The sequence below is a fragment of the Sebastes fasciatus genome, chromosome 15 (genome assembly GCF_043250625.1).
Source record: "Sebastes fasciatus isolate fSebFas1 chromosome 15, fSebFas1.pri, whole genome shotgun sequence".
Lineage (NCBI taxonomy): Eukaryota > Metazoa > Chordata > Actinopteri > Perciformes > Sebastidae > Sebastes > Sebastes fasciatus.
The window spans coordinates 5,789,044-5,803,833 of record NC_133809.1 but is presented as its reverse complement, the minus strand read 5'-3'; the positions used below and the strand labels follow the sequence as shown (position 1 = coordinate 5,803,833).

The following is a 14,790-nucleotide window of genomic DNA, read 5'->3' as shown; positions in this document are numbered from 1 at the left end:
TAAAACATTTTCAATGGCAGCACATAATGACACCTTTTGAGCAAACTTCATTCCAACTCATTACCACAAGTTTTACACTTTTTTTACTGTAATTTATGGTCAATAAACTTAATTTACATGAGATTATACCTCATTTTTGATAATGGAAAAACCCCCAGAAATGATGAATTACTTTCATCCATGTTATTTTGGGGCAGTCAGATGAAAGAAACACATATTTGTGATATGATGAAGTTTGTAAACAGGTCAAATTTGACCCGAGGACAACAGGAAGGTTAACATCACTTTCATCCATATCTACAGGAACAATCAGAAAGGGTGTTCCGGTTTGTTTTGATTTTGGAGCCGTGGGTGCGGGCATACAAATAATGTTGAATTACAATCTGTGGTAAATGAGCGGGGGCCTTTGGGTGCTGGCAACTTGGAGGGAAGTTCAGCATTATTCATTTGCATAAACTACCCACATTGTAATGACACAAAGCTGGTTGAAATGATAATTTTACTTCTTCAGTCATCTAAAATGAGTCAACGTGCAAAGGGGGGAAATCATCCTTTGGTTATACTTGTAAGATAAATTGGTTGGGAACTATTTTATTGACCTGACTGGCCTTTAATAACCAGCTAGTGAAGTTAGTCCACAGATAGCAGCTGGACTCCACACAGAAACATAAAGACAAGTGCATGTGTTGTGTCCAAACCTCGCAATAACAACTCAGAAATAAAACTTACAAGGCAAATAAAGCCAGACATAGCCAGTGTGATAAATGGAAGGACAAACATGTTATACAGGGGTGGACAGAATAGTAGAAACACATTTTTTTTTATAAATACAAAGGCAATACAGTATCCATAGAAAAATAATGTTAAGGTCTGATGGTGATGATTCAGCTCAATGGTTTCTTGTGATCGCTTTTAATACATTGTTCCTGATTTTAACACATGTCATTGTATTTATTGAGACTTTTTTCATTGTTAATTTAATCATTTTGGTTCTGACGTAGCAGCAATTCAAGCAACCAATGTCCTGCCTCTTACCTCTAAAAGTCAGTCATAAAAATTATGATTTAAGACCTCAATTAATACTTATATTGTTAATTGATATTCAAGTAAATATAACTGCCTTATAAAGCACAATTATTTGGATATTATTTGGAAATACTTTGTCGTTAATTTCCTGGAAAGAACTTTGTAATATGAAACTAATTATGGATAAAATCTGATTAAATCCAAGTAAATCTCCATTCACACTGACACTTTGTCAGACCCCTCGGCGTCACTTTTCGGTTGCGGTAAACACGTGGTTAACGTTGTGAACTAAACAAAAACACTTGCTTATGTTCAGGCAATAAAACCACTATAGTTGGATTTAGGAAAAACAACATGGTTGGGCTTAAAACTACTACGTTTGCAGGGGACATGAACCAACAGCTGATTGTAACGTGAGTCACGGAACACGAACAGCTGATTGTAACGTGAGTCACGGGACACGAACAGCGGTCTCCTGGATGAAAGCCTTGTGTTTGTTGGACCCGTCCACCTCCCCTCACGCCTGCCATTTCGCTCTTTAGACTACGTCATCGCAGCACTTTCCCTCAGCGTTGACGTGGATGGGTTTACAGATTGTAGTTAAAGGCGTCTCATACCGACGCTTAAGGGTGCCTTGTTGGGAACCACTATGACTCCATATGAAAGTAATGCGGCAATGATGCAGGAAACAGCATCAATTAAGTCAAGAAAATGTTATAAAAATCTAGTTTAATGCATACAACTCCAAACCAAATAGTTATGTACCAAGAGCAGAATGATAACATCAACGTGTCAGTTGGTGCTAAGAGTAGAAAGTATCTCCTTATCATCCCACTGCAACATCAAACAAGGCCTGGCCCCGTGCCGCTGAATCTGCCTTCAGCCACGAGATGCAACAGAAGGAGGATCCATTCGACAAATCCCTGTATTGACCCCCCGCGGCTGGAGCATCTGCTGTTTTCTAGCCTTGCCCTAGACCTGAGTATCTATGTCAAAGACAGAAATAGTTCAGATGGGAAGGTCAGCTACGGCATTACGTCACCTGGTTTGTTCTCTGCTTTTAGAAACACTTTATAACTGAAGGTGTCTGTCACGTATTTATGCCAACTTGGACTGAGTTTTAAAAAGTGCACTTGTGTGTTTGCAACACAGTCTCACGGCAGTTTGTGAAATAGTCACGAAATTAGTTTTTTTAGTGACGCTCAGCACGACTTTTAACAACGTATTTTTTGTGCGTTTTCCTACGAATGTCCAGCAACATGTGATGCACTTGTCAATTTCCAGTCCAGTCTTTTCAAAATAAAACTACTTAGTTAAGTTTAGGAATAGAGCGACTTGGTTAGGTTTAGGCAACAAACTACTTAGTTAGATTTAGGAAAAGATCGTGGTTTGGGTTAAAATAACACAGGAAGTGATGTAACTCAACCCTCTGAGGTCTAAGGGCATTTTCTTGATTTTTACATATATTTTTAAAATCACCTTTTATGCTTTCATTCATTTCATTTCATTATTTTATACTACTTGGGTATAACATGATACCCATGTGTTTCATACCGAAATGTGCAGACCACTCATGTGGCTGTCATTTGTCCTGGTGCACCATGTAGAGACATAATATGGCCCTAAAACTGAAAAATTTAAATCTGATTTTTTAAATTCTTCAAATCCCTTGTGAAAACACACCTTTACTTATGTGGACCAATTGTTTTGGTGTTTGAAATGGGTTTACCAAAGTCTTATGTTCACAAAAGTAGTGTAATCTATGAATACATTTGTAGATTAATGTATAATAAATGTCTAAAATTAAATTATGTTGTGTTTTTTACTTAAGTACAGAAGTTACGTGACAAATAAATTAATGTTGACTTCTGATTTCACATGGGACACGAACACCAGTCTCTTAGGTGGTGTCCTGTGTGGGTTTCTGGACCATATTTGTCATTGTTTTGTGTTGTTAATTGATTTCCAATAATAAATATATACATATGTTTGCATAAAGCAGCATATTTGTCCACTCCCATGTTGATAAGAGTATTAAATACTTGACAAATCTCCCATTAAGGTACATTTTGAACAGATAAAAAAATTTAATTAATTAAATATTTTAATCAAGTGACAGCCCTAATTATAAAAAAAAAAATATTTGTCTAAATAAAAATGAGGATTGATAAGGATACTTATATCAGTAATTCATTTATATTTCTGTATGATATATATCTGAGATCAAAGGTAATAATTATAGTAGACGAATTTAGGAAAATTAGTATATGTATGGCTCAATAAGGAAGCTGGGTAATTATGAATTTTTGTTTTACTTCTTTGTACTTTTTTGTACTTCTTCTCACTCCTTTTCGAATATGTAAATCAAGGCATTAAGTGTTTGACAATTTATTTTTCTTATGCTTTTCATTGTATGTAAACTTTTTCTGGCTGTCCACTTGTTGGTATGATCATTCTCTTTTTATTTATTTTTTATTTTATTTATTTTTTGTATTCTACATACATTCTACAATATCAATTTTGAAATGAAATGAAAATCATAAATTATTATTATTAATATTATTAATATTATTATTATTATTATTAGTCTTAATAAATTATCAGTGTTTAAAGTTTGACATTTTGAGAAATACTGTTCATATTTTCTAAAATGTGAACCTATTCCTTTAATAGTATCTAATGTGAAACTATTCCTTTAATAGTATCTAATGTGAAGCTATTCCTTTAATAGTATCTAATGTGAAACTATTCCTTTAATAGTATCTTATGTGAAGCTATTCCTTTAATAGTATCTAATGTGAAGCTATTCCTTTAATAGTATCTAATGTGAAACTATTCCTTTAATAGTATCTAATGTGAAACTATTCCTTTAATAGTATCTTATGTGAAACTATTCCTTTAATAGTATCTAATGTGAAACTATTCCTTTAATAGTATCTTATGTGAAACTATTCCTTTAATAGTATCTAATGTGAAACTATTCCTTTAATAGTATCTAATGTGAAACTATTCCTTTAATAGTATCTAATGTGAAACTATTCCTTTAATAGTATCTAATGTGAAACTATTCCTTTAATAGTATCTAATGTGAAACTATTCCTTTAATAGTATCTAATGTGAAGCTATTCCTTTAATAGTATCTAATGTGAAGCTATTCCTTTAATAGTATCTAATGTGAAACTATTCCTTTAATAGTATCTAATGTGAAACTATTCCTTTAATAGTATCTAATGTGAAACTATTCCTTTAATAGTATCTTATGTGAAACTATTCCTTTAATAGTATCTTATGTGAAACTATTCCTTTAATAGTATCTAATGTGAAACTATTCCTTTAATAGTCTGTAAAGTGACACTATTCCTTTAATAGTATCTAATGTGAAACTATTCCTTTAATAGTATCTAATGTGAAACTATTCCTTTAATAGTCTGTAAAGTGACACTATTCCTTTAATAGTATCTAATGTGAAACTATTCCTTTAATAGTATCTAATGTGAAACTATTCCTTTAATAGTATCTAATGTGAAACTATTCCTTTAATAGTATCTTATGTGAAACTATTCCTTTAATAGTATCTTATGTGAAACTATTCCTTTAATAGTATCTAATGTGAAACTGTTCCTTTAATAGTATCTAATGTGAAACTATTCCTTTAATAGTATCTTATGTGAAACTATTCCTTTAATAGTATCTAATGTGAAACTATTCCTTTAATAGTCTGTAAAGTGACACTATTCCTTTAATAGTATCTAATGTGAAACTATTCCTTTAATAGTCTGTAAAGTGACACTATTCCTTTAATAGTATCTAATGTGAAACTATTCCTTTAATAGTATCTAATGTGAAACTATTCCTTTAATAGTATCTAAAGTGAAACTATTCCTTTAATAGTTTGTAAAGTAAAACTATTCCTTTAATAGTATCTAATGTGAAACTATTCCTTTAATAGTATCTAATGTGAAACTATTCCTTTAATAGTATCTTATGTGAAACTATTCCTTTAATAGTATCTAATGTGAAACTATTCCTTTAATAGTATCTTATGTGAAACTATTCCTTTAATAGTATCTTATGTGAAACTATTCCTTTAATAGTATCTAATGTGAAACTATTCCTTTAATAGTCTGTAAAGTGACACTATTCCTTTAATAGTATCTAATGTGAAACTATTCCTTTAATAGTATCTAATGTGAAACTATTCCTTTAATAGTCTGTAAAGTGACACTATTCCTTTAATAGTATCTAATGTGAAACTATTCCTTTAATAGTATCTAATGTGAAACTATTCCTTTAATAGTATCTAATGTGAAACTATTCCTTTAATAGTATCTTATGTGAAACTATTCCTTTAATAGTATCTTATGTGAAACTATTCCTTTAATAGTATCTAATGTGAAACTGTTCCTTTAATAGTATCTAATGTGAAACTATTCCTTTAATAGTATCTTATGTGAAACTATTCCTTTAATAGTATCTAATGTGAAACTATTCCTTTAATAGTCTGTAAAGTGACACTATTCCTTTAATAGTATCTAATGTGAAACTATTCCTTTAATAGTCTGTAAAGTGACACTATTCCTTTAATAGTATCTAATGTGAAACTATTCCTTTAATAGTATCTAATGTGAAACTATTCCTTTAATAGTATCTAATGTGAAACTATTCCTTTAATAGTATCTAATGTGAAACTATTCCTTTAATAGTATCTAATGTGAAACTATTCCTTTAATAGTATCTTATGTGAAACTATTCCTTTAATAGTATCTAATGTGAAACTATTCCTTTAATAGTATCTAATGTGAAACTATTCCTTTAATAGTCTGTAAAGTGACACTATTCCTTTAATAGTATCTAATGTGAAACTATTCCTTTAATAGTATCTAATGTGAAACTATTCCTTTAATAGTCTGTAAAGTGACACTATTCCTTTAATAGTATCTAATGTGAAACTATTCCTTTAATAGTATCTAATGTGAAACTATTCCTTTAATAGTATCTAAAGTGAAACTATTCCTTTAATAGTTTGTAAAGTAAAACTATTCCTTTAATAGTATCTAATGTGAAACTGTTCCTTTAATAGTATCTAATGTGAAACTGTTCCTTTAATAGTATCTAAAGTGAAACTATTCCTTTAATAGTATCTAATGTGAAGCTATTCCTTTAATAGTATCTAAAGTGAAACTATTCCTTTAATAGTTTGTAAAGTAAAACTATTCCTTTAATAGTATCTAATGTGAAACTGTTCCTTTAATAGTATCTAATGTGAAACTATTCCTTTAATAGTATCTAATGTGAAACTATTCCTTTAATAGTATCTAAAGTGAAACTGTTCCTTTAATAGTCTGTAAAGTTTTGTCAGAGTTAACAGCTCTGGCTGATGGAGGCTGCTGTCTCTTTAACAAACTCAGTTCAACGTCCAACAAAGTCAACAAAGTGTCCAACATGGAGCTGCAGCAGCTGAAGTCTCTGAAGGATCTGAAGGATCTGGCTATGGACTCGGTGTCTCAGAATAAGAGATCCGCTCTCCTGATCGGAGCCGGCGTCGCTGTTCTGGGATTATTTGGTCTCGGATATAAATACCTGCGAAAGCCAGAAAAAGTGTTCCGTGTAGGCGTCGTGTCGCAGCTCCTCGTTCACCCTCTGAAGTCTGGCAAAGCTGTTTCTGTGGCTCTGGCGGAATGCCACCACATCGGGCTGAAGTTTGGAGACCTGCAGGATCGGTGAGTGCCTAGCAGGCCTGCAGAAAAACACGTGCAGAAACACACATGCAGAAACACATGCAGAAACGTGCAACAACATGCAGAAAAACATGCAACAACATGCAACAACATGCAACACATGTATAAAGTCTACTGCGTTTACTCAAGTTCTGCACACTTTAGAGGTACTTTTACAAGTTGTGCTACTTTATACTTTCATTGGGAAATAATGTACTTTTTACTGCACAACATTTATTTAACAGCTGCTTTTTTGTTTTACACAAAACATATGAGAAACTTGTAAAATATGACGGATTATTATAGATTGAAGGTCATCATAATCACACAGATGTTTGCAGTAGTTGTAGCTGGTTAGACCTGAAAGGAGGCCTTTGAACATGTCAACATTTATCTCCACCTTCAGCCGATTAGACTGTCGTCAAGATATTAAATAGGTGTTATCAGTTGCTATACCCATAGATGTGGGTCAAAACTACAACTTCTTTAGGTTTAGGCAAAAAAACTGTTAGGTTTAGGCAACAAAACTACAACTTCTTTAGTTTTAGGCAACGAAACTACAACTTCTTGAGGTTTAGGCAATAAAACTACAACTTCTTTTGGGATTAGACAACAAAACTACAACTTCTAGAGGTTTAGGCAATAAAACTACAACTTCTTTCGGGATTAGACAACAAAACTACAACTTCTTGAGTTTTAGGCAATAAAACTACAACTTCTTTAGGTTTAGGTAAAAAAACTACAACTTCTTTAGTTTTAAGCAATAAAACTACAACTTCTTTAGGTTTAGGTAAAAAAACTACAACTTCTTTAGTTTTAAGCAATAAAACTACAACTTCTTTAGGTTTAGGTAAAAAAACTACAACTTCTTTAGTTTTAAGCAATAAAACTACAACTTCTTTAGGTTTAGGTAAAAAAACTACAACTTCTTTAGTTTTAAGCAATAAAACTACAACTTCTTTAGGTTTAGGCAATAAAACTACAACTTCTTTAGGTTTAGGCAAAAAAACTACAACTTTTTTAGATCTAAGCAATAAGTTATTTCTTTATAACAGACCGTTGCTATGTATAGCAGACGGTTGCTATGGGCGCAGCTCTGATGACGGACTCTGGCGGACCGTTCTTGTGTCAAATTATTGATTTCTTAAGTAAGTAGCCGTGTAATCAGCAAGGTAATGTACAGCTAGCCGGTCATTGTTGTGAAATAAACCCCTTCAGGGCGGTGAGAGACCCTATTGGGCTTTCTATATCTTTAGGCGTTATTACTATAAGCCCCATATATGTGGGTCAATAGGGGCCTACTACACCCACTAGTAGGTTTTATCATCTATCCACATAGTAGATCACCGAAAAAAGGTATAAAAGAATACGATAGTGACCTCTAGCGAGCACAAAACACAGGGTTTTGACTCAAGTATAACTGCATTTGCTTTGAGTTACACGCCGTCTGATCGGTTGAGAGACATAAGTTACGTTCCACCAAACCACATACTTTTTCTGTTTACTTGTAGTACACATTGTACACACCCTACATACTGTACACACCCTCACAAAGTACTTACTGTTACATGCATACAATTAGGACGTACTACTTCTTCATAACACCTTAAACTTAAACTTGCTCGTATATCCACTGAAAAACATCCTGCTGGCTTGCACACTGCAAAATGTGACCGGATGTAGTAGAATAGGACATCCTGGTATTTTTGGCATGCTGCATTTGACAAACTATGTATTGGGACATACTAAATCTTTTTCTGGCATACTAAATAGTACGGTAGTATGAGTATTGGAAACCACAGCTAGTTAAATTCACTCAGGGACACAAAATGGCACAAATAAAGGCAATTTACAACTGCCTTTTCTTAGATTACACTCACTGGCTGTTTACTTATCAGGTTGGAAAGTTACTTTCCTTCACTGTGTGCCTATATTAAGCTTAATTATAAACTCTTGTGGTGGCTTTCATGAGAACTTGAAGCGGGTCTACAACCTTGCAGGCAGGATGCAAAATTAACTTTTGTCTACTGGCCAAATGTTCATATTTTTCCGACCACTCAATAGATTACCATTGTTTTTATTTGTCTGATGAGTGACGCAAATCTAGCAGCAACTTGCATGTTTTACCAACATTTGGCTGGTGCTAGTTTTGTGCCCTGCTTGCAGGCTTCTCAGAGGAAATCACTCATATTTCATTAAAATGTCCAAAACACACTGATAACATGTGAAGTAAAAATGCAGGAAAATCTGTACATTTCACTTGTGCAGTCTTCTTTTTTACAGAAACATGTTTTGTTTGATTCCCAGATCCGTTTTTCTAACCAGTGGATAAAAATAAAAATGTGATGTAAATCTGGGATTTATGGATGAGTCAGCAGCACCGCTGTATCCATGGCAACACAACGTGATGTCATCAGTCCTCCTCCCTGTAACTTTGCCTCCAATCTGTGAGAGCTCAGTGTGCACATTTAGTGCCAGGCAAGTTGGAATTAAACCAGGGATGCCAAATGGTGCAGCTGAGGGTCTGGGCTCTGTTTGTTGTGATTGTGCAGACACTGGCTGGTGGTCAAGGAGGACGGCGGCATGGTGACGGGCCGACAGCAGCCTCGTCTGGTGTTGGTGTCTCTGACCTGCGAGGGAGGTCACGTTTGTCTGAACGGCCCGAACATGGAGGAGCTGCGATTCCCCGTCAAACAGTCCGACAACCCCGTCATCGACTGCAGGTTTCACATCCCGGCTTAACTTTTGGCATCACAAATGTTTATTTTCATCAACCATTGTTTATTCAGGGATAATTTACTGAACATTAAGATCTTTTACAGCAATGCCCTGAAATTCATATGGGATAAAAGGATATACAAATAAACAACAACAGCTATAAAAACAATAAAATGTAGAGATGTGAAATGAAAACAATAAATAACAACCATGTCTTTGAATTAACCAAAGCTTAATTGGATATAGCATATACTTAAGGTGACTTAGTTAATCGATTAATCGCTTTGTTTGGAAAAAAAGGCAGAAAACAGTCGCCTGTTATAATTTACCACAGTTCAAGGTGACATCTTGTTTTGTCCGACCCCAAAATATTCAGTTTACGATCATATAAAACAGAGGAAAGAAGCTGGACCCAGTAAATCTTCTGCATTTTTGCTTGAAAAATAACTAAAACTATTAGGTGATGATTAAAATATTAATTTTGCCGCTCTAATTAATGTTAATTTTGTAATTTAAGGACTTTGTATATTATTCCCCAAAGAGGGTCATATTAGATACTGTAGATATTAATGTTTACACTGTTAATGTGTCTTTTACATTATTGTTCTTTTGTTCTGTTTTCACACTTGTATGACTTGTACTTGTTGTTGTTTTTGTGCTGCAGAGTGTTTGGAGCTGACATCCAGGGACGGGACTGCGGTGATGAATCGTCCCGCTGGCTCACTCGTTATCTGGGGGAGGAGACGACCTTTCGCCTGGTGCACTTTGAACCCCAGATGAAGGCCCGGAGGTCGGTGGAGATGGAGCCTCTCTTCTCACAATATGAGGTAAACGAGACAATGAGCAGGAGGCTGTGTCGCTTTTTATTCTTAGATTTTAAGGCTCTAACTGTATGCCTCTACTTAAGATACATATTTTACACCTTTTAGGTCAGCTTTATAAACTGTTTGAGATAAAAAAAATAAAATTAAAAAACAGATTAGTCTCTTGTTTTGGAAGATGTATTAGATGGAAACCTCACAAACAACCGGTGGATTTTTTTCTTTAAAAAATACACCATTTATCATGAACCAGAAACAGTAAAAACAGAAATTATCGTTGGATTTTCAAATTTCTAAGGGTCCCTGAACACATCGTGTTTGTCAAAGACTTCCCTCAGGAAAAGGAACCAAATCTAAGCTAAAAATAATGATAGTCATCAAAATCACTTGATTCTACATGTCTCATTTAAACTTCTGCCAAAAATAAACCGTTTGCACTAACCGGATTCTGTAAAAAACACAATATTCTGCACTTCTCAACCCAACTGGGAAGCCATGATTGACTTGGCTGAGACCAACAGTCATGTGACAAAAAATCAGTGAACTTTGACTGAACTGCAGGTTGTTTACACAGAGCAGATGGGAGAGGACAAGAGAGGTTGTGAGTAGAGGTTGTAAAAATGTAATTAGTTCAATATTTATAGCATCCCTTGATCCCCCATTTTTATTTTCCAATATTGGTAACACTTGTGGACTCTTGGCAAAATGTTGTATATATAGATTGCATTTTCCCCAATTTTTGTGAAATAAAAATGTACCACAATCGCAAAGGAGGCTATATAATGCTCCAAACTTTCGCTAAATTTTGGCATGGAAAAACTGGCATGGCCATTTTCAAAGGGGTCCCTTGACCCCTGACCTCCAGATATGAAAATGGGTTTTATGGGTACCCACGAGTCTCCCCTTTACAGACATGCCCACTTTATGATAATCACATGCAGTTTGGGGCAAGTCTTAGTCAAGTCAGCACACTGACACACTGACAGCTGTTGTTGCCTGTTGGGCTGCAGTTTGCCATGTTATGATTTGAGCATAATTTTTTATGCTAAATGCAGTACCTGTGAGGGTTTCTGGACAATATCTGTCATTGTTTTGTTTAGTTTATTAATTTCCAATAATAAATATGTACATACATTTGCATAAAGCAGCATATTTGTCCACTCCCATGTTGATAAGAGTATTAAATTCTTGATAAATCTCCCTTTAAGGTACATTTTGAACAGATAACAAATGTGTGATTAATTTGCGATGAATCGCGATTAAATATTTTAATCATTTGTCTGCCCTAGTGTAATTTATTCTTTGTATTGTTTATTCTATAGATATTCTATAGATAGATATATCTAGTATTGATATATGTGTATTTAGTGTTCCTATGCAATGTATGGATAACCTGCTTAATCTATATACCTACCTACGTACCTGCCTGCCTAACTATCTAGAGGTACAGGACTTATATATTGGTTTCAGATATTACCAGAAACAACCCGTTACATGCAGGAGAACATTTTTTCTTTTATTTGTGATTGTATTCACGCTGTTTACCCGTCTATCCAGCAGGTGGCCTACCCAGATGTCGGACCTGTGATGCTGCTGTCCGAGTCCTCGGTCAAGGATCTCAGCAGCAAGTTAGAGAAGGACGTCACGGTGGAGCGTTTCCGCCCAAACATCGTCGTAAGTGACTGTGAGGCCTTCGATGAGGTATGTTGTAATTTATTTTTCCTGCTGATTCCTCCGTTTGGCTACCAGATCAGAAATCTTAAAGAAAAACATATCAAGGCAGTGATGTAAAGATCAGATTAGAACCACAAAGGATCCTATGTGTCTCTTCACTGCAGCCCGTGAGGTTTTGTTTTGTGGAAAAATTATCATTTTACTTCTGACTAATCCCTCGCCCTTTTCAGTGTGAGCAGCGTGGACTAATTTTATCTCCAACTCCAAAAAACCAACTGCTTCTCTTTTTCAGGATTCGTGGGACGAGGTCCAGATTGGCAGCGTGAGACTGCAGCGTGTAATGTCATGTGGACGGTAACACAGCTGATGCTTCACACAGATTTTATTCAGAGACAGAAAATCACTTCAGTTCTCAACAACGATGAATCCCAACACTGCGATGCATTCACTGGGGTTTGATTCCCTGGATAATGCAACTTAAATTCACCAATGATTGTCAATTAAAGAGTCTATATGTCTAGATTTAATATTAAAATGCTTGAATTTGTCTTTCTAACTGTAGAGATTTAGGAGATTTAGGATTAATTTACCTGTAACTTTTGTCTCCAGATGTGTTTTCACCACCGTTGACCCTGAGACGGGTATAATCACCAGAAAAGAGCCTCTGGACACACTGAAGAGGTACATTATTTAACCTATTTATTATTTAAGGAAGGTTTATATTTTACATTTTGGTGATAATAAGTCTTAAGCATCCGATTTCTGCCTAAAAAAGAACAATTATTATTTGACGGACAGACAAAAACCTCTCATTCAAATATGAATTTGGCAGATTTAAGGATCTGATTGGGGTTTTTAATTTCAGTAAAATCTGGTAACCCAGATTTATATGTAGCTTCATTGAGTTTTGTATTTTTTTTTGACATATCTAGACTGGTAATCGTCTTTTTTATGGTGCATTCTGGAGACTACAAATAGTTTCCCCTTATTATTATTATTATTATTATTATTATATTATATTATGTTTTTGCGTCCATCCATCTGTCCGTCCGTACGTTCTTATGAATGCAATATCTCAGGAGCACCTGGAGGGAATTTCTTCAAATTTGGCACAAACATCCACTTGGACTCAAAGATGAACTGATTATAATTTGGTGGTCAAGGGTCACTGTGACCTCACAAAGCACATTTTTGGCCATAAGTCAAGAATTCATGCTAATTATGACAATTTGACACAAATTTATTACAAAGTGTTGTTGAATACTCGATTCTGATAGGTTAATCACAACGTTCTACGGTCTGTTATTTCTTTATAGCAGACCGTTGCTATGTATAAGAGACCGTTGCTATGGGCGCAGTTCTGATGTCTGACTCTGGTGGACCGTTTATGTGTCAAATTATTGATTTATTAAGTAAGTAGCCGTGTGATAAGCGGGATAATGTACAGCTAGCGGGTCATTGTTGTGAAAGAAACCCCTTCAGGGCGATGAGAGACCCCCCGACCCGTGCAGCATCGCCCTGTCTGGGATTCTTTCACAACACTGACCGGCTCGCTGTACATTATCCCTTACGTGTAACAGGATAAAATGATTAAGTGATGGCACTTTGGACAGACGTGGATGTAAGGAAGTCTAATTTTAAGAACTAAAAAATCAACCCCTAAATGCCTTTTGACCTCTTTCTGATGATTCTTTCTCAGCTATCGTCTGTGCAATCCGTCCGAGAAGCACATCTACAAATCGGATCCGTTGTTCGGACAGCTGCACACCGTGAAGAAGACGGGCATCCTGCAGGTCGGCGACGTGGTGTACAAGATCAGCCGTTGATGGAGCGAGTCAGAGAGGGGAAAAACATACCAACAAACTATTAGCACTATCACTGTATAATCACTGAGCTGGTCCACACGACAGGAAACACTTAAATAGATGTAGTGGACACAAATGAAATTGCAAAAACTGTTTTTTAAATCTGTGATTCACAGAGAGACTGATCCACTGAGATATCAAAATACAACAATAATCAACATGTTTTTTATAGTGGAATTTATTGTCGTTCGATTTGGCTCCGTCTTCGTCAGATGGGCTGTTTGTAACACTAACGGTGCCGGAATTAAACTGCACATAAAGTTCACTGGTGCTGTAATTAAATCAAATTAAAATACACGCTGCTATGAAAGAGAGGAATGAAACTGTCTTTTTCTTTTTAACATAATACTTTACATGTGTAATTATTCCTGGAATAAACGGGGCAGATAAACTCTGGTTTAAAAAATAGCAGAACATTATTTATCTGTCTGACTGCTGATAGATACATGAATAATCTACCCTCTCATCTATACTGTTAATATGTTCACGTCTTAATATTTTAAAGATTGTGTTTGTAATTTAAAAAAAGGAACATTTCAAATGGACTGGTAGCACAAAATGACAAAGTTTAAGAATTTTTAAATCATTAGTTAAGTTAGTTAAGTCCCAGGCCGACAAAAAGACACAATCATTTAGATAATTAAATTCTAAATGACTACGTTATGCTGTAAGTGCAATAAAAAAAGTCCCAGTAAGACTTTGATGTCCTTAACCCCAAGTTTATTGTGAGTGTGAACAGTTTTGCATTGGAGGTCCCAGTTAGACCAGTTTTAGTTACATACAATGACCAGTAGAGGGCAATCTGCCTTTACTAAACCAACACAAGATCTGTAGAGGGGAGGAAGACATGTTTTTAAATCAATTAACCTCTTTGCTACTCATGTGAAATGTAAAATTTAAGTTAATTAGTTAGTTAATTTCATCTTTTAAAGGTGTCCTTTTTGAACAACCAGTAGATTGTGTGTGAAT

General features: G+C 35.0%; 1 protein-coding gene across 4 annotated transcripts; it reads left to right on the top strand.

Annotated features, from left to right (window-relative positions):
* The first annotated feature begins 6,387 nt into the window (after positions 1–6,387).
* marc1 (mitochondrial amidoxime reducing component 1) lies at positions 6,388–14,144 on the top strand. 4 transcript variants are annotated; one of them, XR_012597271.1, is made up of 8 exons: positions 6,390–6,746; positions 9,296–9,466; positions 10,126–10,288; positions 11,840–11,983; positions 12,249–12,310; positions 12,566–12,637; positions 13,656–13,880; positions 13,911–14,144. XR_012597271.1 is itself a non-coding variant. In XM_074660743.1 (7 exons), the coding sequence occupies exons 1-7, from the start codon at positions 6,469–6,471 to the stop codon at positions 13,780–13,782; spliced, it is 1,014 nt and encodes a 337-aa protein (XP_074516844.1). In that variant the 5' UTR covers positions 6,388–6,468; the 3' UTR covers positions 13,783–14,144. The 4 variants fall into 4 exon arrangements, 2 of the variants coding, with proteins under 2 accessions (XP_074516844.1, XP_074516843.1); XR_012597272.1 differs by lacking the exon at positions 13,911–14,144 and having other exon boundaries at positions 6,388–6,746; positions 12,249–12,409; positions 13,656–13,672; XM_074660743.1 differs by having other exon boundaries at positions 6,388–6,746; positions 11,843–11,983; positions 13,656–14,144.
* Positions 14,145–14,790: the final 646 nt, after the last annotated feature.